This window comes from Macaca thibetana, chromosome 9, assembly GCF_024542745.1.
Source record: "Macaca thibetana thibetana isolate TM-01 chromosome 9, ASM2454274v1, whole genome shotgun sequence".
Classification (NCBI taxonomy): Eukaryota; Metazoa; Chordata; class Mammalia; order Primates; family Cercopithecidae; genus Macaca; species Macaca thibetana.
This window is the reverse complement of record NC_065586.1, coordinates 114,089,554-114,115,576: the sequence shown is the minus strand read 5'-3', so window position 1 is coordinate 114,115,576 and position 26,023 is coordinate 114,089,554. Positions and strand designations below refer to the sequence as shown.

General features: G+C 35.1%; 1 protein-coding gene across 6 annotated transcripts in view; it reads left to right on the top strand.

Annotated features, from left to right (window-relative positions):
• RAB11FIP2 (RAB11 family interacting protein 2) overlaps positions 1–25,669 on the top strand; it is a 41,968-nt gene extending 16,299 nt beyond the window's left edge. For 2 of the 6 annotated variants that reach the window (XM_050803976.1, XM_050803975.1), the window contains 2 exons: positions 15,470–15,515; positions 21,360–25,669. In XM_050803976.1, the coding sequence (XP_050659933.1) occupies positions 15,470–15,515; positions 21,360–21,587 (274 nt within the window). In that variant the 3' untranslated portion in view covers positions 21,588–25,669. Of the gene's footprint in view, positions 1–3,205; positions 3,246–15,469; positions 15,516–21,359 lie in introns of those variants that run through there. The other 4 variants (XM_050803979.1, XM_050803977.1, XM_050803978.1 and 1 more) reach the window with 3 other exon arrangements.
• The last annotated feature ends 354 nt before the right edge of the window (positions 25,670–26,023 follow it).

Below are 26,023 nucleotides of genomic sequence, written 5' to 3'. Positions count from 1 at the left end.
TTGTCATCCTAATACTCATTATAATAGCTCTCATTAATTGGTGCATCTCCCAGTGGGTTAATTTGCAGATACCAGCCATGCCATCCTTGTGCTAACTCACTAATGCAAATTGATATTTATAGTCTTCAAAATTGAAAACAAAAAAAGCTCTGTAACAAAAAAGACAAACTTTGCTGGGTTTTTTTTGTTTTTTTGTTTTTCCCTTAAGAGAGAGATTGAGATATAGCAAGATTCTGAGAGAAAAGAAAACAGGCCAAAAAAATTCACAAAAACTACTGTAGGCTAATAAACTGATGTGAAAATTTCTCAATTTACAGCACTTGACAGGTGCTAAAAGAAAAGCATCTTTAATTTTAATGTGTTGTTAGGACCTCTTTAGAGAGACTGTACAAGTTATTAACAAGGTCCTCTGAGACAGGAGACGGGTAATTAACAAGACCTATGGAGATATAGTTTAGGTAATTAACGAGCTCTTAGGCACTGGACACAGGATAACACATGGCGAGTCCAATAGTTAAAGAGAACACGTTGTTATGATATGATCAGATATAAGATACAGCATGTAAGCCCTCTTGAGGTTTCTCATAGGAAAGTATTCAGATTGTATTCCAGTGACCCCAGTGCACTGATTTGTGTAAATCAGTATGTAAGGTTTTTGGTTTAACTTTTAAGGTAGCATTTGAGAGAATTATTTTTAATTGTTGTTACATGTAGATTAATACTCTTTGCTAATTGCCATTAATGAACGTGTGTATTTTGAGAAAAATGCATTGGAAACACATCAGTTGTATGATTCTAAATTGCCTTAAACATTTATTTACAGTTTATTTTTTACCTGTGGCCTGCTGGTTAAAATTGCCTATTGCAAATTAACCTTGCTTTCCTTGTCTCCTTTAAAACAGTCAGGATCTAGGCCAGCGAGGAGATGTGGCCCTGGCACCAGTTTGGTTTTTACAGCTTATGTCCAGGTTCCTCCAGTCATGCCCCTATGCTACCTTCAAGTCTGAGATTTTATATTCCCAGCTTCAAATATTTGGTCCAGTTATTTCCTGTGTAAATTTGAAATTGCTGAAGTACGAATCTTGAGTTTTGGCTCAGAAAATTCCCACATTCAGCAAACATTTATTAAGAACATGTTATACTCTAAAGGTTAAGAATATAAAGAAGGCCCTTGCGAGGCCCCTGATTCGTTCAGTTACCTGCTGTCTCAGTGGTGCTACTGTAGCCCATCAGGATGATTTTTTTCTGAATTTCAGCTCTGCAAATCAAATGATATTTTCATTATTATTTTTGGCATATTTGCTATATATAAGGAAATCATATTGTTGAGATATAAATCCTGCTCTGTGTGCTTGTAAAAAAAAGTGTGTAAATATTAGGGCTGAATTTCATATTAAGGGTTGGACATTGTATAGACACTGGGGAACCATGAAAATGTTGATTTGTAATATGATTGAATTACTGTCTTTTATCATGAAGTAGCTGTTGAGGACAGAGGATGGGAAAGGGAAGAAGGACTTGAGACAGGGAAACTAGTTAGGAAGTTACTATAATTGTTTTAGTGAGAGTTGACGGAGGAAGTTTGACAGTGAGGAGGGAAAAGAAGGGAACATCTTTGAGAAATATTTACCCATTATGGGACTTACCCATTCTGCTTTTGGGTAGGGGACAATATGTGAACTGGTAAGGGAGAAGAGACAATAAAAACTATTCCAATGATATGCCTTCAGCTGGTGTCTTAAGTTTAATAAAATGCAGCATTTAAAAATCCATTTAATTTAGTACAACAATGTCAGGTCTATAGTCTTTGAATCAAACTTGGAATTGTAGTCTTGATAGAAAGGTTTGAATTTTTTCTTTTGTTTTTTTAATGAGGTGCTATATTGTTTATTTTGGATTTTTTTTTTTTTTTTTTTTTTTTTAGAGACTAGGAATTAGGTGTTTGAATTGTTTGAGACTAGCAAGTTAGCATGAAAACAGTAGCAGCTTTTGGAAGTTTGTTTTTCAAAACTGAAACACTTTGGCTTCTTTGAACACAAGAGTGGAAATTTCAGTAACTGTTTGTGAATGTATGCATTTAAAGTGTTTTTTTCACCTTAGCACTGAAATTACTAAATATATTTCTCTCCAGTGGTTTTGGCTTGACCAAAGGGTTGTCTCCATTGGACACTTTTTGTTAGTTTCTCGCTAAGAGGATAACTCCCGTTTCTTACATAATTAGCCCTCACTTCTGTGGACACTACTTTTCCAGGCTTCTATGCTTAGAACATTTCCAGTTGGGCCACTATGATGATGTCATCTGTGATTACTTTTTTCCCGTGACAATAATGCTTTAACTTTTGAAATACAGGTAGCGTTCCTGTATATTTAATTTATGGTGGTACTGTTATCTTGTAGCGGAGGTGTTTTAAATAGCTGCTGGTGATACAAATTAATTATGAAGTGATTTTTCTTACATGCATGTAACTGGTTTCTAAGACTATTAGGGTCCAGACATTTGACATTTGTCTCTTTGAACTTATATTTTAAGGATTAATTCTTGCTTTTTGATATGATGTATTAAATATATTGCTATGTAATAAATACTTATAATATTAAAATGTTATTATTATATATTTAATATATTATACACTAAATAAAATGTCTTTATGTATTTTATATATTTAAGCTTAGAAATCTTGTATAAAAGTACTGATACCACTTTAAAAGCAATTAGGTGAATCAGCTTGGCCTTCTTAGAGTATACCTTAATTCAAATTGCTATTAAGAAAAAAAATGTTTAACAAATGTTGTGTGTAAAGCTCTGCTAGGGTTGGGGAGGTATGGGGAATGACAGTCCTAGCCACACCAGTTATGGAGAGGGATGTGTAAGAAATAACCTATAATCAAAGCAGAATAAACTGTGTTAAACAGAAGTACATGGAGTTTACTGTGGAAAGGTGGACGAAAGAGCAGTTCAGTCTACTGGAAATTGGGAAGTGCTTCTTCAAAGGGGAGAACTTTGGGCTTGATCTTGACCATGGAACATCATTTTGTAAGTTGGGGCATGAGTAGATAGACAACTCTGTTTTAGTAAATGGCAGTAAAGCTCTTTTTGAAAATTATTAGATAAGTTTTGAAGGGATAATTTATAAAAAGTGACTAAATACTATTATATCGTTAGCTGTTTATTAACAGCTTAGTAATTTTACCATTTCTTTTCTAGTTGGAGTCATGGAGCTATATTCTATGTCATTCCCTGACTGGTAGGTTCCTGAGGAAGTATGTTTGCTACTTTAGGCTACCAAGGAGCCAATTAGTGAGTGTGCTGCAGCAGCTCTGCATTAAGGATAATGAACTCTTTGTTACGGAGCCCGGTATGGGAATGGGGGTGTTCTAGTTAATCACATATTTTATTTACTAGAGGTTTACAATGCATTTGTTTTGTAGAGACTTTTTATCTTCAAAGAAATTAAATGCTCCAAATAATTAAAAATGAAAATCATACTGAACATAATTTAATCTTTGACTCAGAAAGTACATTTGATTCACTTCTTTCAGTGAAAGGCTTTACAGTACAACATGAAAACACTGAAATACTAATAATAGGATATTCTGAAGGCAGTATAGGATAAGTATTAAGAGTTCAGATTTAGGTGTCAGGTCTGCGTTTGAGTCTCTCTTAGCCGTGTGGCCTTACTTAACCTTTCTACACCCTCATTTTTCCAGCTGTAAAATGGAGATAATAACCTTGGTGTAGGACAGATTAAATAATGTCTTGTACAAAAAGTACTGTGGGTAGTGTTTGACACACAGTGCATCCAGAAGCGATGGCCCTTGCTATGATCTTAATATACACAGCATCTACAGAATACTTAACAATCGCTTTAAATAAATTAGGTGGAATTTTTTTCCAAGTAATAATATCTTCTCATTTAAAAAAAAAAAAACTTAAATAAAAGTAGAATTTAGAAGCCTCTGGTTTTCACCAACTGATAAAGGACATACATTTGGCAGGAAGCAATAAAGTTGATAGTTTTTCAAGTATCTTTCAAGACATATGTTCAGCAATAATCTTTGATGAGATAAAACTAAAACCACATTGAAATTAAGTAAAAGTTTTCTCTGTATTAAGTAGAAAATTTATAAGGCAAAGCTATTATAGTAAATATTGATATAAATAAAGTCTTATGTTCAGAAATTCTTTCATAGCACTAATAAGGATATCGCAGGGTAGATACCTAAGCTGTGGCTTTCCATTAAGGCATGGTGACAATTTCCTAAACTCAGATGGCTGAGCTCAAATTAGATTGTTAAAGAAGGCAGTTCAGACTGTGATAGTAGGAAAGATAAAGGCTGCTTATTGAAAACTCCTCAGAAATTTCAGTGCACTTTGGGAAAAGGGCAGTTGCCTTAGGAAATTCACATAGGCAGTAGTGTCTCTCTTCCAACGAAGATTTGGAGGTTGGCTCTTTTATTTCTATGTCAGTGCAGGTGCCCTCTTTTCTGTTTTTCATCAGGAGTATAAGATTCTACTCTAGTAGCCTCTGAATTCAAGGTTCTTTAATATGTCAGAAATAATATTTGTTGTATTTTTAATGTTTTGTCATCCTGGTTTTAAAAAATACATCTTCTTCACTTAACAGAAAAAAAAATACATAACCAAAATTTGACTGTTAAATATTGTTAGACTGTCATCACATCATTTTATGGAATAATATCTCTTGTACTTACAGAGATGGGTAAGATCTATAATGTCAACTCTTTGTGCCTCCCATCTTTACACTACCAGACAGTATATATTAGGGTGACATTCTAAGATTCAGATGTTTATTTTTGAATTTGATATAAGGGATGGAAATTTTTTCTCTTTCTTGATTATATGTATTATTGCTGTTCTTTCTCTGTGAGGATTATGTTGATACTCTGATACAAAGGATGCACAAAGCAAAGTCTCTGTCTTTAAAAGTATAAGCAGGTAGATATAGAATGTGTAATTAATTGTCCTAGTTGTAAATAACTGTCCTGGGTGGTACAGTTGGTAAGTGCTGATAGAGATAAAAATTATAGATTAGGTGGGTAAGGTTAGGCAGTCTAGGCATTACAGAAAAGGTAGAACTAAGAGTCTCGAAGGATGGATCTGTGAAGACAGAGGGGAAAAGATAAATGAGAAAAGGTAGAGAGGTAAAAATGAATGTGTGAAGTGGTTCTCAGGGACCCAGCCTGCCTAAAACAATTAAAGGTTGGAAGTGGTAGTGGAGATGTGACCTTATTCATATGAATTTAGCATACCAGAATGAAGAATTTGCATCTGATGCTATGGAATGTATGAAGAGTTTTCCATATATGACTGATGTGATGAAAATACTATTTTAGGAAAACTCAGAGAACAGTGCCATTGCTGTTACATACGTAATAATGCCAGAATCGAAAGAGGTGCACATGAACTCAGAAAAACTGCATTTCCAAGTGTGATTTTAGATTCCAAACAAAAAGTTTTTGTAGTGAAACATTTTTATGATATAACTTACAGAAATGGGATAATAGTGAAATTATTGTGGCATAAGAAATTTGCAGATATTAATGTGTATTAGAGGTACACTCTTTAAATCAGTGGGTACCTGTTTTAATTGTTCTTTGAATAGTTTCTTTTTTTCTTCATGCAGAAACATTTTAAAAAGCTGACTGAAAGTTGTATAGTATAATGTACAATTTATAATAAGATCATTGTATTCAGCTGTTGGGGGGTGGCCCGGAAATTGTGTTTTACACAAAACAATATATTCTTTTCTGGCAAAAATTTTATAATTTAATAGCCCCACTGAAACAAACTCTTGACTGCCAAGAATGTTTTACGGCTTCTCAACTTGGGTTGCAGAGTGGTGGAAATCCCCCAGTCACACCAGCAGTTGCTTCTAAGAAGCAAGTGTAGGAGCCTGTGGCTTGCGTCACCCACCTGGGGGGCCCCTGGAAGTCTGGCTGCCTTGATGTCCCTCCTTGAAGGCTCTGCAGAGATGGCTGGGGCTAGGAACGTGGGTGCTTGCTGGCCAGGGGCTTCGTTGCAGGCTGTTCTTAAACACCTGAGGCCTTCATGGTAACCAGAGGATACCATGACTTCTCCAGAACATAGCTTTGTCATAGGCCCACACAGAGCCAGCTTGGGGTGCTTTTGGCCAGGGTGTTGTGGGCCTTCTGGCTTTTTTCACCTGGTTCACAGGGACCCAGGGATGCCTTGCTTGCACCCTCATGGAAGAGTCACATCTCTCCAGATTATCCTTATACTCTCTCCTTGCAGGAAAAGCTTGATCAAGGCTACCGGGTCTGTCTTGATAACGTAGACTGGCAGAGTCTGTTCTGGGTTTAGCTTGCGGGTGCCTTGCTCTCATCACTCCTGCCCCCTGTTTAGCTGCTAAAATGAACAGGACTTGATTACACACGCGCACACACACACACACGATGATAACTAATGGATACGTAGCAGGTGGCGGGCAAGGGTCTACTCAGGGTAACAGGCCAAACACAACACAGTTTCTGAAAGTGATACATTTCCTAAAGATCTAGGGAGAAAATATTCATTTTATATCAAGAGACACATGATTGTGGTAGTAAAATGCAAAACTTCATCTGAGTTTTTAACTTGAGATGTCAAATTTTATGCTTATTGTTGGATTTATTATGTATTAGGGATACTAAAAAAAAAAAAAAAGGTGAGAAGCTTAGTTTTAAAGGAATGGAGAACTTTTGGAATCCATAGGCCTTATGTTGAAATTTGTGGGTTGTTTGACTGTCTTTGAAATAATTAGTTCTATTCTTTTTTTTTTTTTTTTTTTTTTTTTTGAGGCAGAGTCTCACTCTTTTGCCTAGGCTGGAGTGCAGTGGCGTGATCTCAGCTCACTGCAGCCTCCGTCTCCCAGGTTCAGGCAGTCCTCCTGCCTAAACTTCCCGAGTAGCTGGGATTATAGGCACATGCCACCACATCCAGCTAAGTTTTGTATTTTTTAGTAGAGACGGGGTTTCACCATGTTGGCCAGGCTGGTCTCGAACTCTTGACCTCAAGTGATCCACCTGCCTCCTCCCAGAGTGCTGAAATTGCAGGCCTAAACCACTATTTCTGTTCTTTACCAGGAGAAATGTGTAAGTTAGACTTGATTGACTATTATATCCTTGACAAACCAAGCCTTAATTTCATAGACGTCTTTAAATCCTCAAGTTCTAGGACTTTCACCAACAACATATTCATCATTATTCATTATGGAAAAGCAGCTAGGTCTGAATTTGCTGTCCATGATCTTTGGTGTCACTGACCACAATTTTTAACTGTCTTGCCTCTGAGAGCTCATAAAAGATACCCCATGAGAATATTAATAAGTAAATTACTGTTAATCCCCATAGACATTTATGTATTAGGTTCTGTTTTGTCATCCAGGTTTTGGTGTACATGCCCAGTCCCAGGAGACAGGATGTAGTCCTTTCATCTATAATATCATTAATTTGATTTGGTACTGAGTTTTTTGCTTTTTTCTAAAAAGAAAGAAAAAAATATTTAGTTTTGTCTTGCCTCTTAAGCCTTATTTGCATGTATAATAAACATAATTGGAATGTGCTAAAGATTCCAGTGAAATCTCTCTAGTGGAATCTCTGTGGGCACTTCATTTTTTTAGAGCTTTGGAAAGAGGATTATTAAAGAACATTAAAAAAAAAAAAAAAACCCCTTCAACATGTAACCTCTGTGGAATAAATGTTTTCAGGATTTACCAGAAAAATCTCTAATTAATCTGTATTGTGTCAGATACCTATCCTGGTAGACCTAGTTGGCATACTGGATAAACTGGCTGATTGAATTGATTCTATTGGTAGTCCACCAATTTGAAAATGTGCTTTAATTCTTATTGACTTAAATATGAGAATAATTTTTTCTATCTTAAAAAGAACTGAAAAACACTCCACTAATGTATCATCAGGTATAGATATAAATAATCTTTCTTACTCAGGAACATTATTTCTTCCACTCTTTGGGGACTTGGGATCTTGTTGGTGGAACTTATATTGCCCTACCATTGATTTACTCAGTCAACTCACCCCAGTTTTTACACATTTTTGTTAAGTACTGGTTATTAATGTATTCAGCATACTTTTCATGCTGGCGCTGTGTCAGATGCTAGGAATGAAAAGAGGAATGAGATACGGTTCCTTCCTTTAAGTGGCTTGCAGTAGAAAGGGAGGGGATCCAGGGGTAAGATAGATGCACAGAAGCAAACTTTTATACCATGTATTTGAAAAGCACTTTGTCAGACAAAACATTTTCATACTCATTTCTTTTAACCCTCTTTTAATTCTGTGAAATAGATGGTAGCATTTCTGTTTCACAGTGAAGTAGATTGTTCCTCAGCATTAGGGGGTGGGCAATAAGTCTGGAAAGGTAAATTGGATAAAATCCAATGGGCTTTGAAAGCCAGACTGAGAAATTTTGTCATTATTCAGGAAGAGGTTGGAGGTCAAAAGTTTTGTGACAGATGAATAATGACGTTAGACTTGAGCTTGAGAACGCCATGGTCAGTATGAATAGTCTGGATTGGACAAGGAGGGATGGGCAGAGACTGAAGAGGCTGTTGCAGTAGTCTCAACAGGAGGCAATTTGGTCTTATGGTCAGAAAGGTAGCAGTAAAAATGAGCAGGGAGTAAACGATGAGAGTTCTGTGGCAGAGGCTGAATGGTGAGAACATGGCAGTTTATTTGTGAGGCATGTAAGCCGAAGATTGGAGTGAAGGGTGTCTCTGAGGCTTCACCTTGGGTGCCCAGGAGATTGGTGGTATGAGAAGGAAGAGAACCAGACAGAACTGTTCTAAAAGACATGGTGATTGGCCTTTCAGGGACAGGTAGGATATTCAATCCAAGATTTTGATCAGACATTTGTAAACATGATATTATAAAGGGTAAAGAGATTGGTGGGTGAAAAGATTTACTAGTCCTCTATCCATATAGGGATGGTAGTTAGTGGTGAGAGAATATGAAATCACCAAGGTGGAGTAGAAAAGGCCTGAAAACAACCTTAGGAAATATCCAGTTTTCCCCACCTAAAGGTGAAGAGGAAGATAACAAAGAAAAGGAGTGATTGGAAATATAGAAGAAAAGTTAGGCTACCAGATAGCAAGAAGAGTGAGTCTCAAAAAGAAGGAGCAGCCATTTGGTATCACATGGAGTTGAGAGGTTAAAGAGTGAGGTGATTTTAGTGAAAATGGTTTGTTGGTGGCCTTCGTCAAAGAAGCAGTGAGTATTGGTGGTGTGAGTTGTTTCAGATTAAAGAATATGAATGAGTCAAGGTAACAAAGTCAGCAAGGGCTACTTGGTAGGGTTTAGAGATTGGCAAAATAAAAATGGTAGAATGTCCAAGAGATAATGGACTGTCAGCGAGTCCTGGTGAGAGAGGTGAGTAAATACAGGTGGATTAGGAGACAACTGGGATGATAGTGGGAGTACACCAGCAGGTCTCTAGGAGAGAGGGGGTGTCAGAGGTGAGATTGATCAGATGGGATTCTGATTGTATGAGATTTTATGGTATAAGATTTTATTGATTACTGTTCCTTTGGAAATGTTTGGAGAAATTCAGTTTGTGAAAATGTGTTATAAATTGTAAGACAATATGTAAATATGAGGTGGTATTATTCAAATCCAAGTCACTTGAAGTAATTATACCATTTTACATACTGCAGGAGCAATGAATCTTTAAAAATGCAATCCTAAATGGAAAATAATTTTGAACACAAGTACTCTAGCTCTGTGAATATGAAAAGCATATTGTCAAATGAAGGCTAGGAGTTTGTGTGTGTTGGAGAGGGCGGGGAGGGGAGGGTAGCAGTGAATTATTTACAAAGTAAGAAGAGGCTATGCATATTTTGAAAAGAAAAAAAATGTTAAAATAAGTAACATTGGAGCATAAGTCAGAAATTGAAGGGAACAGGGAAGTATAGGTAATTCATGTGAGTAATTATTTTTCTTTGGTTCTTTCTTTTCTAAGAGCGAAGTAGAACAAACCTTTGTCCTTAATTATTTTAAATTATTAAGTGAATGGTTTATGGCATTTATTTTATATTCATGTATCAGTTAAGAATCCTAATAGGAAACAAATGACACATCCAAAACAAATATCTGAGGAAAGTTTAGTGGAGAAGGTGTCGGCAGGGTTAAGGACATCAAGAAGGAGTGGTACAGCACCAGGGACCAGCACTGCATGCTTAGCTGCAGCTGTGGCTGTAGGTAGAGATGCTATTGCAGCCCAGCAGGGAGGGAGGGGGGCAGTGGTGGGATGGGGCTGGGGGAAGGGGAGTAAATACCCTGCCTCGTATGCTTTCAGTGCTCCAACCTCTTGGAGGTGCCTCCCAGTGGCAGAACCTAATAAGCCAGTGGGCAAGCCCAGGTGATACACTCTCCAGAGGTCAGTGTCCTGGCGTGCAGGGAGGGGCAGAGTGGAGCAGGAGGGGCAAACAAAAAATCAGGAGCACAGTTATTTCCAAACCTGTTGCATTTCAGCCATTATTCTGTCTCTTTTAGACTAAATCTAAGACTTTTCTGAATCATTATTTCTGATTGGAAGAAGCCTCATGAAATTGTACTGGGCTCCTCGAAACCAGCCAGCAGTGAGCTCACAGTAGAACTGACAGTTTAGAGCAGCTCTGTGGAAGAAGTAGAGCTTATGCCTAGAGAGCTTGGACTGTGGGGTGGGGCTGCCTTTCTTGTGTCCTAACTCGGCCACTTACTAACTATGTTACCTTGGATAAGCGCCTTACCATCTCTGTGCCCATTTCCTCATCGGTAAATGAAGATAAATAGAGCACTCGCATCATAGGATTGTTACAAGGATTAAGTGAGTTAACATGCAAAGTGCCCAGAAAGGTACTATAGTTAAAGTCTAATAAATACAGTTGCTTTTAGGATGTTATTCTATGCTTTGTTATTGATGAAATACACGGGGTGTTTCTCTTTTCCTCCTTTTAGACTCACTGAAGATTTTTGTTACATTATGTCACAGTTCTCAGGATATACCTTTGTCATGAAAGTGAAGCCCCAAGTCTCTAGAGCCCACTCAGTTAAACAAGATAGTAGGACACACTCCTTTAAAAATAATTAATGTCACTACTTCTGTGATAGTTTGAAGTTATACTTATTTCCCATACACAATAAGGAGTTGACTGGCGTTTGAGAAAGTTACTCCTGTCCTGCCCCTTCCCTCTTCCTCCTCTTCCCTCCTCCCAGCCAGGTGGCACACCTCCTGGATTTCACATTTAATTTGAATTCACTTCTTAAATACAAAATGAGTCAATGTGTAGACCAAAATGGACTTTGCTTTATAATTCCAGCAGTAACGGGGTTTGAAAAGAGCTATTGTGGAAGGTGTAATAGTACTCTAAAATACTCTAAAAATACTTACTTTTAAATGCCCATCAAAGGCTTGTTTTTATGTGACTTCTCATTGAAAGATTTAAAAATCCTAGAACGAGGAATTTACAGTTTGCATTGTCTTGTAAAAGCACTGTTAACCAGTTTTAATAGATCTTTGTTCTTATGTAGGTTTTTTTTTTTTAAATCTTTGCAAGCACTGTACACTTTTTACTCTGAATAGTTTCTCCTCCTTAGGTATTCTTCAAAAGAAGATATATGTTTAAGAAAGAGAAACAAACCAACCAAAAAAACCCACTTTGATCACTGCCAAATGCCATAGTGATTACTGCGGTGATCAGGTTTTTTGCTGTAATGATTGGGTTATTTTCTGGCTGATATATAGAAGATTAGTCCATAGCACAAATTAAAGGACAGTTTCAAGTCCTCACTGATTTACTTCTTATCTCTTTACTTAATTATTTTAACTTTGACGTAAATTAACAAGTGATATTGTAGAAGAGATACTAGTGATTCCTAGAAATATTTGAAAATATTTCAAATTTTAGAATTAGAGTTTACTAGGGAAAATTATTTAATATTTGGAAATATCACAAAGTAAAACTATTGATGCTTTTGCGTAAAAACTTCAGAATGTTAAGGTAAATCATTTTATTTAAAATAACTTTTAAAATACTAATTTAAAATGTTTAAATTCTGTAGTTTCATTTTACAAACACTCCTTTTTAAATGTGAATGTGTCTAGGTTTATTTTGCACCTGATTAAAAACACCATTTTCCTTAACCTGTCAGCAGCTCGGCTGAGCAGTCAGACTGAATTATTCGATATCTTGTCTGACATGAGGACGGCAGTCCAAAGAGAAAGATATCACAAATTGGTGCCACACTTCGATAAATAGAGACATTTTATTTTTCACCAAGCTAATTCAATCCAGTTCAGTTAACTCTTTCTTCCCCCTTAAGGACAGATCAAAAAAGGCAGCCATGAATGACTGTGTTCGTCAAGTGTTTGACATGTCAGTGTGTGATATAAAGCAGACCACAAGGGAGGGGTTCTGCCTTTAGACTTCAGACAATACCCGGTACAAGAGCCTCTCACTCAGATCTGCACTGTAGGGAGCTGGAGAGAGTGGCTCAGATCACTCAGGTAGAATGAGAAGTAGCCGGGCTTGCCGCACTGCAAACCCTTCCCCTTACAGTTGTGACTTTTTCAGCATTCTTAGGAATTCTCAGGCATTTTTGAGCGGCCATTGAGTTACATTTTAGTTTTATAAACTCTGGTTGGCTACTACATATCATTAGTTTTGTGGTTTTCATAAAATCTTTGTCCTAAATGTTGTTCCTTGAAAACCCTTATTGCAATAAATATAATACCGATATTTCTGTTTCTTGGTTCACTGATTTCTTCCTGAGACATATAGTGAAATTTATATAGTCATAATACTGTTCAATCTCAAGGATGCAATGGGATGGATTATGCCACCAAATATAAAATGTTAAAATATTTACAAGAAAAGATTAACATTGTCCAAAGATTACCTCCTGCTCTACAGATTGGGCCTGAGGAACACGTCATCAGAACCTTTATGGGCTCCTGCTGACCCTGCTGCCTCGCTGCCAGTCTACTCCGTGTCCTGCAGCGACGCTACTGTCTGGCAGCCCCAGGCCACGCCATATGTTTGCAGAGCCCTCCTTGTCTAGCCTGCCAAACATATCCTTCATGTCATTTTAAATCCTGCTTTTTCCATGAATTAGGCATTCCTTGACTAATTGCTGTGATAGAACATTTCATTTCTCTATGAGGTCTAAAAATTTAATTATCCAGAGTGCTCTCCCCCACCTCCCACAAGTACATCTCTACCATGTGCCTTCTCAAAATGCAACATTGTTGTTCTCTGATTCATCTATGTGGCCTATATGTTCAGGGCTTCTGCAGTGCAGCCAGTGCTCACTAAGTAAATCTATATACAGGGAATGGGGCTAGGGCTGTGTGTCATGGGAGGACGGAGTCTAGAGCCCAGACAGCTCCACCAGCTGCTGATAGAATGACCACACGCAAGTTACCTAACCTCTCTGTGACTTGTTTCCTTACCTTTAAAATGAAGATGTGGTAGATACTGGACCATAAGACTACCGTAAGGATCATAAAGATTAAATGAGTTAATTTTGGTAAAGTGCTTAGAACAGTGTCAGGCACACATTAAGTGCTGTGTAAATGTTTATGAAATAATTATTTTATTTCATTATTTTATTTATGAAATAAAATAATGTTCTATCTGGTAGTCACAGTGCTAAGTGTTTTCCAATGAAGATTAACTCATTGAATCTTCACAGAAGTCTTATGTGGTAGATACTGTTGCCATCTCCATTTTACAGATGAGGGAACCAAGACACAATCAAAGTTAACTAACTTGCTCAAGGTCACAGGGCAGAAACAGGATTTGAATTCCCACCACCTGGCTCCAGCCACTTCTCTGCTTGCAAGCACCTTGTGTGCTGTCGGGCCTGAGTGTAAATCATTTTGTTTTTTAGAATATCCCAGTCAGATGGGAGATGTAGCAGAATGTGTTTCTTGACATATTAGAAAACATGCTGTGAGATAATGGGGTAGGAGAGATTAATCCCACTGGACCCCCTGTTGGCTACCTTGGATTGAAAATCAGAGAAGATGGAAACCACATGTGTTAGCAGCTGCTACCATGGCACTCTAGGCTAAGGTGGACTACATGAGAATGCTTTTTTGGATTTGGTTTTTGTCTTTTAAGCCACTTCTTTGTGGGCTCTTGATGCTTTGCTGGTATAGTGACTTGAGTCCAGGACCATGCAGAACACCATAAAGATGTTGAGAAAATGTGCCAGCCACACAGGCCTTTAACTGGTGCATTGTAGGTTTTTGAAACATGTTTCACTCTCTCTACATGCAACCCAGCTCTGCTGAAATACTAAATTTATCCACAGGAGTTCTAGTTAGAAAAGGCGAGCAATCGCTTCTGGAAGCTAGTACTTCAAATCTTAGTCATAGCCAATGAAATCTTGGTTACATGGGAAACTCTCTGGAGGTGGTTGTACATGCATGTGTGCCCTGTGCATCTTAGAGCATAGGATTTGTACACATAATTACAGATACTTTACCAACATTATATCCAGTGTCCAGACTTTTTGTCACACAATCAAAAGTTTTAAAAGTAAATTTCTTAAATCTTCAAAGGATCCCAGTTATTTTACTGTCAAGGGACAGATAATGAAAACATACATATTTTACAGTTGTTGTTTTGTGTGTGGAATAAAAAGGTTCCTAGGACACTAATGCTTTGTGAAGGTTTTAAAGGCTAATACCTTTAAGTGCTGGGTAAAAATTAAACTTGAATAGCACCGATGAAATATTTACTCATCAGATGGCTTTGAAGTTTAGCGTCTTTTTGGTTGCAGTCCCATCTAATGGACATGTTTCAAAGAAGAAAATAGTTATAGCATTCAGCTGTGATGTTTTCTTCTTTGTGTGGAAGAAATCTGTGTTGTTTTGATTCATTTCAGTATTTAAATTTTCAAGACTAGCTACTTAGAAATTGCATTAACGAGATAAATGTTTCCCACAATTCTGAATTTTTTCTTATTGATAGGGTTATGTTTGAAAGCTGAGTTTTCTAACACTTTTGGCATTTTTAAACAGATTGCTTTCACTCTTTTATTCTATAATCTTTCCAACCTACATTTACTTAATTCTCCCTAGTTTTATATCAGAGGGTCTAAGGTGAGTGACTGTGTGTAAATATAATGGAAATCTGTTACACAAATTAGTTTTACAAAATATCTTGCTGGATAAAAGTGCTGTGTTTAAAGATGTTTAAAAACTTCATATTTCGTTCTTCAGTTCTGATAACTAAAAAGTTTTCCTTCAAAGTTTAAAATTGTAATGATGCTTTAAGAATGTTGGGGAAATACTGGATTTTTTTCTACTTCTTAGATTAAATTTAACTCATCTGAATAATGTAGGGCTTTAGAAATTTGTATTACAGTCTAGGTTAAAATTTTTCTATTTTTGTGTTTCCTCTCACGTGAGTTATGACACTTTTAACATTTGTTTGTGTTTTATTAGTTTTCATATGAGTCCAACAAGCAATGAAGACCTCAGGAAAATCCCGGTAAGTTGCTGAAGGGGTGAGAAGGTTGTCAAAGAACAAGCCGGTCTTTTTATCTGGCACACATTTCTAAAAATGCCTTTGTCTTCTTGCCTTCTGCCTCACTTACCTTAAGAATTGTAGCTTAGCATAGTAATTTTAGGAGAAAGAAAGTAAAATATAATTTTTGCCTTTAATATACAATAGGGTGTGACTCGTATGATCTATGAAAGTTCAAGCAAAATTGGTTATAATTGAAGCCAATTTAGAATATACATATTTTGTGTACAGACTGTTTTGAAATTAGTATGCAAGCTGTATGTCAGGGTCAAATTTGCGGTTATGAAATAAGAGCGTGTAGAAAGACTGTTTTTTGTTGTTGTTGGGACAAGGATTGAAGAAAGAATAAAGCTGCTTGTCAACATTCAACAATAGAAAAGCATCCTGGCAGGATAGCCAGATAACCAGGAAAGTATTTGAAAGAACAAATACTTTAGGACACTTATCTTTCTCATCAGAACAAAACCAAATATGTTAACAGGATTGGTAGCGACCACCTAAATCAACTCACGTATTTTCGAGGATTATTCAGATAATCTGAACTTTATTGTAGTATTTGAAGTCCAGTATTTAATCTCTGTTCAGAGTTCCATTGCATCTGCAATCAATTCTAACTATATTAAACGTAGAGAATAAATTACTTTACCAAAATATGGTCAAATGTTCTTGGTAGAAAACTAAATTCTCACTGAGTAACAGAAATAGAGCCTTTATTCCAAGAGACTGGTGGTTGCTGTTTCAACCATCTGTCTTTGATATGTGTGATCCAGATGTATAGTAAGAATTTTTTTAGGCAATCCCATATCACCTATTACTATTTTTTAGGATGTGACATGTCTAGAAGAAGCTAAGGTGGGTTTAGGGTTTATTTTCTAAACCATTCTAAATGCAGGTGTTTATCTTTAAAATTGTGGAAACTGTTATAGAAGCACAGGACTTTGTACTGTATTTTTGCTGTTTTATTTAAGTGATTCATAAGTTTTGATGTTTTATAAATTCTCAAGTCTTTATAATATGGCAGTCTGGCGAGAAATGTGAGAAAATATGAAGTCAGCCTTTGATCAGATAGTAAAATGAATTCTATCAGGCGGTTACTTAATCTCAAACAAAATGCAACATCAAAAAAATCGATTTAATGTGTAGCTATTGTTTATTAAGTAACCTTAATTACAATTTCGATTGCTTGTAAATGTACTTTTCCAAATCTTGTAATTTATTGCTGTAAAAGCATCCTTAGAATTCTTTAAAGAAATAAAATGTGAAAATTGTTTTAGTTAAAGGATTTAAAGGTGATAAAAGAATCCTTGATGTGTGATTATTTTTCTCTGGAATACTAACTATTCTAAATGACAGTTAAAGGATTACTAGGTGTTGTTAATTTACTGCAAGATACAATTAAGAGGAGGAAGCGCATCTTCATACTGATCATGGTTGAAGAAAAGCATTCGAACAATTTTTATGTTGAAGATTATAAGATGTTTGAAGTAATTTACATTAAGTTCTCCAATAATAGCCGTCCACCAAGTTATTTTTTCTCCCTCTGGACGTAGTATTTTGTAATTAAGTTTGTATGTCTTATATGCTAGTGCCAACACCTGTCTGTGAAAGCACAGTGTTTAAACAGGAGCAGTAGCCAGTTGAAAGGGCAGTGTGAGCTCTTTAAGGCCTAATTAAGAACTGAAAGGGAGATGAAGGGAGTAGGACAAAAGATGTGAAAGTAGCTGAGATGATATTCCCAGAGCAAAGTTCCTCATTAGAACAATAATGAGATGATCAGAGAATGCCAAGCCTTCACTTTTTTCTCTCCCTCTCCTCTAGTTGCCTTGGATGTCAGTTAGTACCCCACCAATATTTGGTTACCAGGACAACCTTTCTTTAAATCTTCACTTATTTTGAGTCCTGATAATTTGCTTTTGTTTAAATTTAAATATTGTAAAAAATGTACATTTCCTAGTTTAAAAGGCTAGACTGTGTAAAGCAAAAAATAGATCACTAGCAGTTCTCAAAATCTTATGCACAACTGTATTATTTAAAATTCTGGGTTAGAAAACTTCATGTAGTAATTCTAATATTCCTTTATCAGTCCACATCTTCTTATGTCTGCATGTAGACATTTTTAATAGAGGTAGGGTGGAAATGAGAAAGGGTTGGTTGTAAAAGGGGAAGAGAGAAGAAAAATTTACATTAAATTTCAGAATAAGAAAACATCTTAAAAACATAAGTGCTGTCTGTATAGAGTGTGCTGTGAGAAAAAATATTGAGCACTTTGGAGTAACCATTTTAAGTTGCGTTTGGTCTTTGCCAGCTTAGAGAGTTTTGAATTTTGTAAGTTTTTGCAAGAATAATAAGACATATATTTTGAAAAAATAATTTTTATATTTACCTGAGAGTTTTCCTCTTTAAAAAAATAATTTTTTATAGAGCATATATTTTAATTTTCTATTGTTTATATTAATCATTTTATTTGGAGTTATATCGACAAACAAATACATATACATATATGTGTGTGTGTGTGTGTGTGGAGTATATCAGTCAGTTTAAGAATCTTACGCCTAAAATTAGAAGGTTTACATTCAGATATAGGATAAAATATGGAACTCAGCATGAAACTGTTTTTAATTATTTTATATTCTTTTCCAGAATATAGTTCATAGTACATGTGTTTCTAAGATGTTTTCCTGCCTAGAAACTTGATGCTAAAATTTGGGGTAAAGTTTTCACATAAAAGGACAAATGGAAAATTTATTGAAAAGGCCAGAAGTGTATTTCCAGGAAATCTGTCTACACATTAATGTTAGATTGTTGTAAGGAAAAAAAAAACAATCCAAATAAGATATCTATATATTCTAGAGTATGGCTATAAAGTATGACCAGTAGTCTGAAATAATAATTGATTATTTTGAAAGATTTAACTATTAATTTATATCATTGCATTAATTTATGTCAAAACAAATTTTTGACACATCTTTCATCTTCAGTGTCTTTAGAGAAATGTTACAAAAAATTTTTAACTACATTAACTGGTAATAGTGTTAAATATTACAGTGCACATTATTTTTTTTAACTATTTCATTGCTTAATTAGTTTGGAGAAATCAGTTTATATATGTATAATTTTATGAAGATTAGAGAGACTTGAATAGATGCTTTCATTATGTTAAATAAAGAAAAAGCATAAATCAGTCAACTAATCAGTAATGAATCCCATTTAGCTTCCTTTCATTAATCCCTGCAATTCTCACAAGAACATGAATTTCTCAGTAAATGTTTTATTAGAAATGTGAAATCACATTAGACTTTATTAGTTTTTAAAGTGTGATTTAGAAAAATTACTTGGTATACCAGACAATTTTAGATTTGAAAAGGACCGTGGAGAACATGTCATCTATCAGATAAGGCAAATGAGACCCAGGTTGCTCTCTCAAATTTATGCAAAATTACTTGGGTTGAAGTAAGAAACTTTAACTTATTTTTAAGAAATTTCCAAAGTATACTGAACTCTATACTATGTCTTGTCTTTACTGTAGAAAACTGCTTAACATAATCTTTTATAAGAATGTAATTACTATTTATGTATCTCTAAACTATATCTCATGACCAATTAAACTAGTAACTATATGCGTGAGAGAGAGAGAGAGAGTGTGTGTGTGTGAGTGTGTGTAGACTTATAAAAGATTAATTGATCTGAGAGAGGAGGGAGAAGTAAAACACTTGTCTCTAGAATTGTCCTTTAATGGTTTTAGAACAATATTTGAAATGTTTTTAGGGATGAAGGAAATATAACTGAAACTTACATCTGTTTCCAGTTTCTAATGCTAAAATAAACTAAGTTGTTTTAGACATTTTATAGAATTTAAGCTCACTTCCCTTTAATATCCTCTCTTTTCATTGTTACTAACTCTGGTCTTTCATATTTCAGTAGCCCTATAACTAATCTTAGCCCCTCCAAATGATTCCACTGTTGCCATTTTACTTTTCCTGGAACATAGCTTTAATCATATCCTTTCTCTGTTTAGAAACGTTCAGTGGCTTCCTATTTTCCATAGCAAAAGTCTAAAAATTCTTTGTACTACCGTTCAGCATCCTTGGTGGTCTGTTTCAAACCTACCATTTCAGCCCTTCTCTGCTCCCTGTCCTGTACAGTATTTTCCAGCCATGCTCTACAGAGTACCTGTTACTGGATTACCTGTTACTGGCCACTATGCCTTGAGCCTTGTTTCCTTCTTTGAACAAGCAGAGCTCACTGCTTTAAATGTTCCATTAGGCATTTCTGCCTGCAAAATCTTGAAGGCCTAGTGCAAGCTGTATCTTCTCCACAAAGCCTGAGAGATTCTGTGAAATTGGAAAAGTTTTTCAGTCCTGAATGTATTCACTTATCCTGGAGAAGGGGGTGTACTTCAGTGACCCAAGCATCAAATTGGTATCTGTACTCTAGCTTCTCTTTCTCTGGTCTGGTAAAGTCCTAGTTCCTTGGGCTGAGAGGCTGGGGAAGTAGGGAGGGCCAGTGAAAAGTTAAACTTTGGCTTTACTGGTGAACACCCCCAAACATATAGCACTATTAAAGTAGATCCTGAAAACAGGGAAAGACAAGTTTAATTCTTATGGCAGGCGAGGTCATTCTGCATTCACCAGTCCCCATTCCCCATCCTCCACTGAATAGATAGTATTCCTTAAGAGCAAGAAAACCAATTTCCTCAATATTTTAGTTAAGTTTCCTTAAAGCCAAATGGAAATGTTTTAAAAGATAGTGATGAAAATCATTTTAAATTGTTGGGCTTAGTGAGAGAACTATGATTTAAAAAGAATAAAAAATTGCTTAGTTGTAATTGGGCATTATGTTTTACAGAATGAAAACTCTTAATGCTATACACTGTTAATAAAAGGTGATGTTACAGGGCCTTGATTAAATTCCTGAGAAATATTTTTCTTTCACTTTTGATATAACATTAATATTAGAATGCTTTGTAATAGCAGTGAATTAGTAAGTATCTTTAAAAAATTTTTTTGGTTATATTTATGCCTTTGCCTAAAAGGAATTTTTGTCAATAGAATAAAGTTAAATAAATAGGTGAAATGGGAGAGAATGCAAATATACTAACCATAGTATTAATATGGTTGAACTCTTGAGTTTCCTGATAACCAGGGTCAAAAAGGGAAAGAAGATAAACTAGATATTATTACTAGGAGAAAGAAATAGACCAGTTACTCAGGGGAGGAAAAGTTCTGCCTGTTTCTAAATTAAAACAGAAGTTACTCCCATGGGGCTTCCTATAAGGATAATCTTTGATTTAATTCCGAGTGCTTCCATTTTCATAGCAAATTGGAAAAGATTTTTGCTGTAACCATCTTCACTAAGAAGCCAAACATGTAACATTAAATCACAGTTCAGTGGAAGCAGTTTCATAAGGACGCATGTCCAAGTGTATAGTTTTCAGTTGCATCTTATAGTTCCTCTGAGTTGACTTTCAGAAATCTTTAGTTTTCATCTATTTTAGTTGTATTTATTATAAAACATTTCATCTCTTAACTTAATCTTACATGATATAACCAGTCTCAGATATTAGGAAATTGCCCACAATGTTAGAAGGGGTTTTAGAATTTAGAGTTGTAGTCAAAACTTTGGTGCATCTGCCTTAGTTCTTGCCTCAGGACTGGCTAGCCAATTTGTGGACTGTCACATTCACTCTAAGCAAGGCTAGCGAAAATCTTCATCAGGGTTTGAAAAACAAAAAGTCGAAGTTCTGGATAATTCTTAATGTTTGTCCCAGATGTTATATCTACGAAAGTAACGGTCTTTATCTTGTTCTAGGACAGCAACCCCTTTGATGCCACTGCAGGGTATCGTAGTCTGACCTATGAAGAGGTTCTACAAGAGCTGGTGAAACACAAAGAACTCCTTAGGAGGAAGGACACCCACATCCGGGAACTCGAGGACTACATCGACAACCTCCTTGTAAGGGTAATGGAAGAAACGCCCAGTATTCTCAGAGTGCCATATGAACCATCCAGGAAAGCTGGCAAATTCTCTAACAGTTAATGAAGCCAATTGTATTGTGTTGATAATTGGACAAAGAGAGAGAAAGAAAGAAGGAAGGAAGGAAAAACTTGTTACTGAAAGAGACTACACTATCAGGTTTCATTACATATTCTCCTTTATTGTGAAGAATAGTTTTACCTGTAAATATTAGCAGGGACTATCAAGAGTGACCTTTGAAGCAAGCTAAATAATTTAAACGTTTAAATTGAAAATGGGCCAGATTCTCAATGAATAAGTGGTTCCTTAGGATTCACTCAGGTGCTGGTACTGACCCACTGATCTGCCATAGGCCCAGAAATATCTTAAGAAGTACGTGAGTTATTCCTCAGGAATAGATTTTTCATAAAGCAGAATTGATACTGTGGCTGGTTTCTCAGAAATCAGTTTGTAGAAATATTTAGCTTCAGGAATACTGCTCATTATAAACACTACTGAAAAACACAGTTTATATTTTATGTACACGTATGTACATGAATATATATTCATGTATCTTGTATATAAAATATAGGCACATACCTCATATATACATGTGTTTTAGAACATTTAGAAACAACTGATTGCCTCTAAAGTTAGGCTACCAATTTCTTGATTTGAAAATGTGTGTGCTCTATTGATGCAAGACAAGTCATCGTTCCTACTGTCATGGTTTGTTATAGAGAAGCTGCTTCAAATCACTCTTGACTACATGGACCTTGGTTTCAAAGTGAGCTGCTATGTATTATTCTAGCATCAAAGTTTTTCTCTTTTCCTAAAAGTAATGATTTCAAGTCCTTTTTTTTAAAGAATGACAAATTTCAGGAGACTTCATTAACTTCACAACAGCATGAATTTCTTTGAATTAATTATCTTTAACATTTGAGTTTAAGGTATAAGCAGAAGATAAGCTAATATAGCTTGTTTTGTTGAAATTCTGCATGCCTTTAAATCACTAGCAAAGCAAATATTATAAAGTTATATCTGAAAATAATTGTGGGAAGTATGTGATTGCCTCGTGTGTCTGATAACCCAAAGCAGCGGGCAGATTCCAGGAATGAAGAATTAGGCTTGGTTTCAGGTTACATAAATAATAGAATAGATGGTTGCCTTTGGGTCTTGAACCAAAATAAGACTTACTAAAGGAAGTGAGTTTTTAGAATAGACCTTTACTAGCGTGGCATTATGCATTACTCCACATCCACCCTTTAAGAATTGATTTATTATAAAATTGTGTTCTGTTTTAAAGTCCAGTCCCCCCAAATGTTGATTTCTTCCATGGATTATTTTTATATGATTTGTACAATTTTTTTCTGAAATTTAAATTGAAAAGCAATGTTATAAAAATATTGCTAATCTTCTGCTTATTTTTCAGCCTTAAAAGTCTGAAATACTATAAAACACTGAGAGTATCTGTGTCTTTCTGAATTTAAAATGAAAAATTCATCTCCATTTGAAGACTGACATATTCCCCAATCTTTCCATGAATTGCATTTTTTTCTAATACTCATCTCTGTTAAGACTCCATTGAAAGTTAAATAAAAAGCTGATATAATAGTTTGGGGTTTGGGTTTTTTTTGGCTTATTTTAGTGTTTTGAATCAGAGAATACTTGGCCAAGCTCGTATTTGTAAACTAGACTTATTATTTGTATCTTCTGCATTTCAGTTTTAATGTAAGAACATGCATTTTGAAATTATGAATATTTTTTTCATAAAAATTCAATGCTTTAAGAAATGGAGAAGGAAAAATAGCTTTTATCAGTTTTTTTCTTCACTTAGAATTCTGTAATAAACCTCAAAATCTGGTATAGAATGGTATTTTCCCATTTGAGGTCTTGGTAGTTTTTTGTTTTTGTTTTTAACATGGTGCCACTTTTAATTAACTAAATGTTACAAAATTCTCAGCATTTGTTTTTTTCTGGTAGCATTATTGAGTCTTTTCATACACTTCTTAAAATGCCAAAATTTATGTTTTCAGTATTACGACAGTATCTGCAGATACTATAATAATATGCTTTGGCCAAATTTGGTGTTTATAGAGTCAACCAAGATGTCAGTTTTGTATTGGGGATATGTTTTACATAAATAGAGCTCATTTAAAAGTATGGTTCAAGTACTGCTCTTCTTTTTATGGGGAAATAGATTTTTAAGGAGCGATTCTTTTCCTGTATAAAAGCTATTGAGGCTTAGCTTTGTTCATACATGAGTGATTTGGTTATAACTCAATCAAAATTTTTATCTTTAAATCTGAGACAAGTATTATATTTAAAACTGGATCTGTTAAAACATTCATCACTGCCTGAAACTTTGCTGTTCTAATGTTTATGAATTTTCACTCATTATCTAGAGTAAACTCACTACATATTTTCATAATCAGTCAAAATAATAAACTAAAAACAAAAAGTAAAAATGAGTTCCCAAGTAAATATATCAATATTTCCCATGTTTGGGCAGAAGTGCAAAGTAGTTTCAATTTGTCGCATTGTAGAAAAAGAGGCCAAAAAGGTCACCTTAGTCTATTTTTCCAAAACGTAACTTTAGGTATTCTAATGATGTATTTTGTTAGTTGCTTAGAAATGGAAATAAAATATATGTGCTTATTAAATAATGCACAGTACACTACATTATAGAGTTTATTTTTGCTTTTATGCTTAAAAGAGTACATGCCCAAAATACTTCTACCACCAAGAGGATTTTTTAAAATCACAGAATTGATATTTATCTCAAGCCTATCTTAAGCTAACGTACTTCTGTTACATAATTAAACTATTTCTGCTATTATTTTTAAAGCAGTATTATTTTATAACCAGTTCTAAAATTCAGCTTTAAAAATATTGAACATACCTTCCTACCACTTATGCTTCAAGTTTCATTTATTGAATACCAGGGTCATATCTTAGAATTGTATATAAAACAACATGTAACCCATTCATGAAAAACTTCTAAGTATTGCTTTTTGCTGCTATGTTCTGCATTGAGCCTAGTTTTGCCATTGTCCCTTGAATGTAGTATTATCCATAGATTATACATAACTACATCTATTGCTTTTGGCGGTAAATCAAGATTTAGTTATAATTTTCCAGCTGTGAAAATGTTGCCTTGTATTTAAAAGGGTTTCATGAATGGAAACCTAAGTAAAACTAAGCTCATTAGTGACAGACTTGCTTTCTTCATGTTACTCCTCCAGCAACTCCCTCACCACCATGCCTCCCTGCCTACCATCCCCGGAAGGGTGCTTATTCTTTAACAAAGAGAATCTAAAAATAAATAAAAATAAAAACTGTTGTCTAATATATCTACAGTAAATGTTACACTAGATCTTTTATTTTCCTCTGTAGCTTTTCAGAAAAAGCAATCTACCTTGGATTTGTAAATCAAGCTGAAACTTTTTTGATGTTCATATACTCATATGTCTTATAGGTGGTAGGTGTCACTTGTGTGTATGTGTAAGTGAAGTATGATGCATGCTCATTCACTTGGTCTCTTTGAAGTAAGGGAAAGGATCACAGTGCTGCTGGGCCATGATGGTATGTAGAAGGGTCTGTCAGCACACATGGAAAGCCCCCATTTGCACAGATGTAGAACTTTAATAATCCAGATGCAATCATTGGAAGTATTTAATATGCAATTGGTAGCACCTTAGCTAATTAATCTGCATATGAAGCATTTTCTCATATATTTAATAAAAGGTGTAGAAGCTCTTCAAGCATTAACTAGAGTTGATGTTTTATTCCATTTATTTTATCCATCAAAAAATGCACTCTCACAGTGGAGTTGAAGTCTGGTAAATGATACATGTGGGCCTGTTAATCTTCGAAGCTTCCAGATGGTTTGTGTTTTGAGGTACAAAAAAATGCTGCAGATCTAGAAATGCATATATTTAGCAGGTATTTGAAAGATAGAAGCATTATTTATAACTGAAGAGTATGACACTTATCTTCTTAAGTAAATGCTCTCATAACTTGTATACATTTTTGCAGGTACAAATTCAAAAGTATGTAAGCATTGTATAATGTGACAATTGTATAATTTATGTAATCTGATGCATGAATCAGAATTTTTATATAATATATGATTATTGACTAATAGTTGATTAAAGTGTTTAAACCTAATTCAGTTGTCAACATTTATTGCAGATACAATGGTGTTACCATAATGCATTTATATATAAGTCCTCCTTGTCTTTTAATAAATACCTAGGATGCCTCTTATTTGGTGTATTGTAGCACATATTCTGTAAGACCTACAAACTTATTTTACTATGAAAATAGTTCTGAAAAGTCATTCAAAAAATAGTTTTTAAGTTCAAGTGAACATTCTTCAACGAGTGTGTGGATGCCCACTACATATAAGACATCCCTCATAGGGATGGAGCTTACGATTTAGTAGAAATGATATTTGAGTATTGTTATACAGGCTAAGGTCTATGCCAAGTACTTCCTATTTATGCTTTTATTTGTTT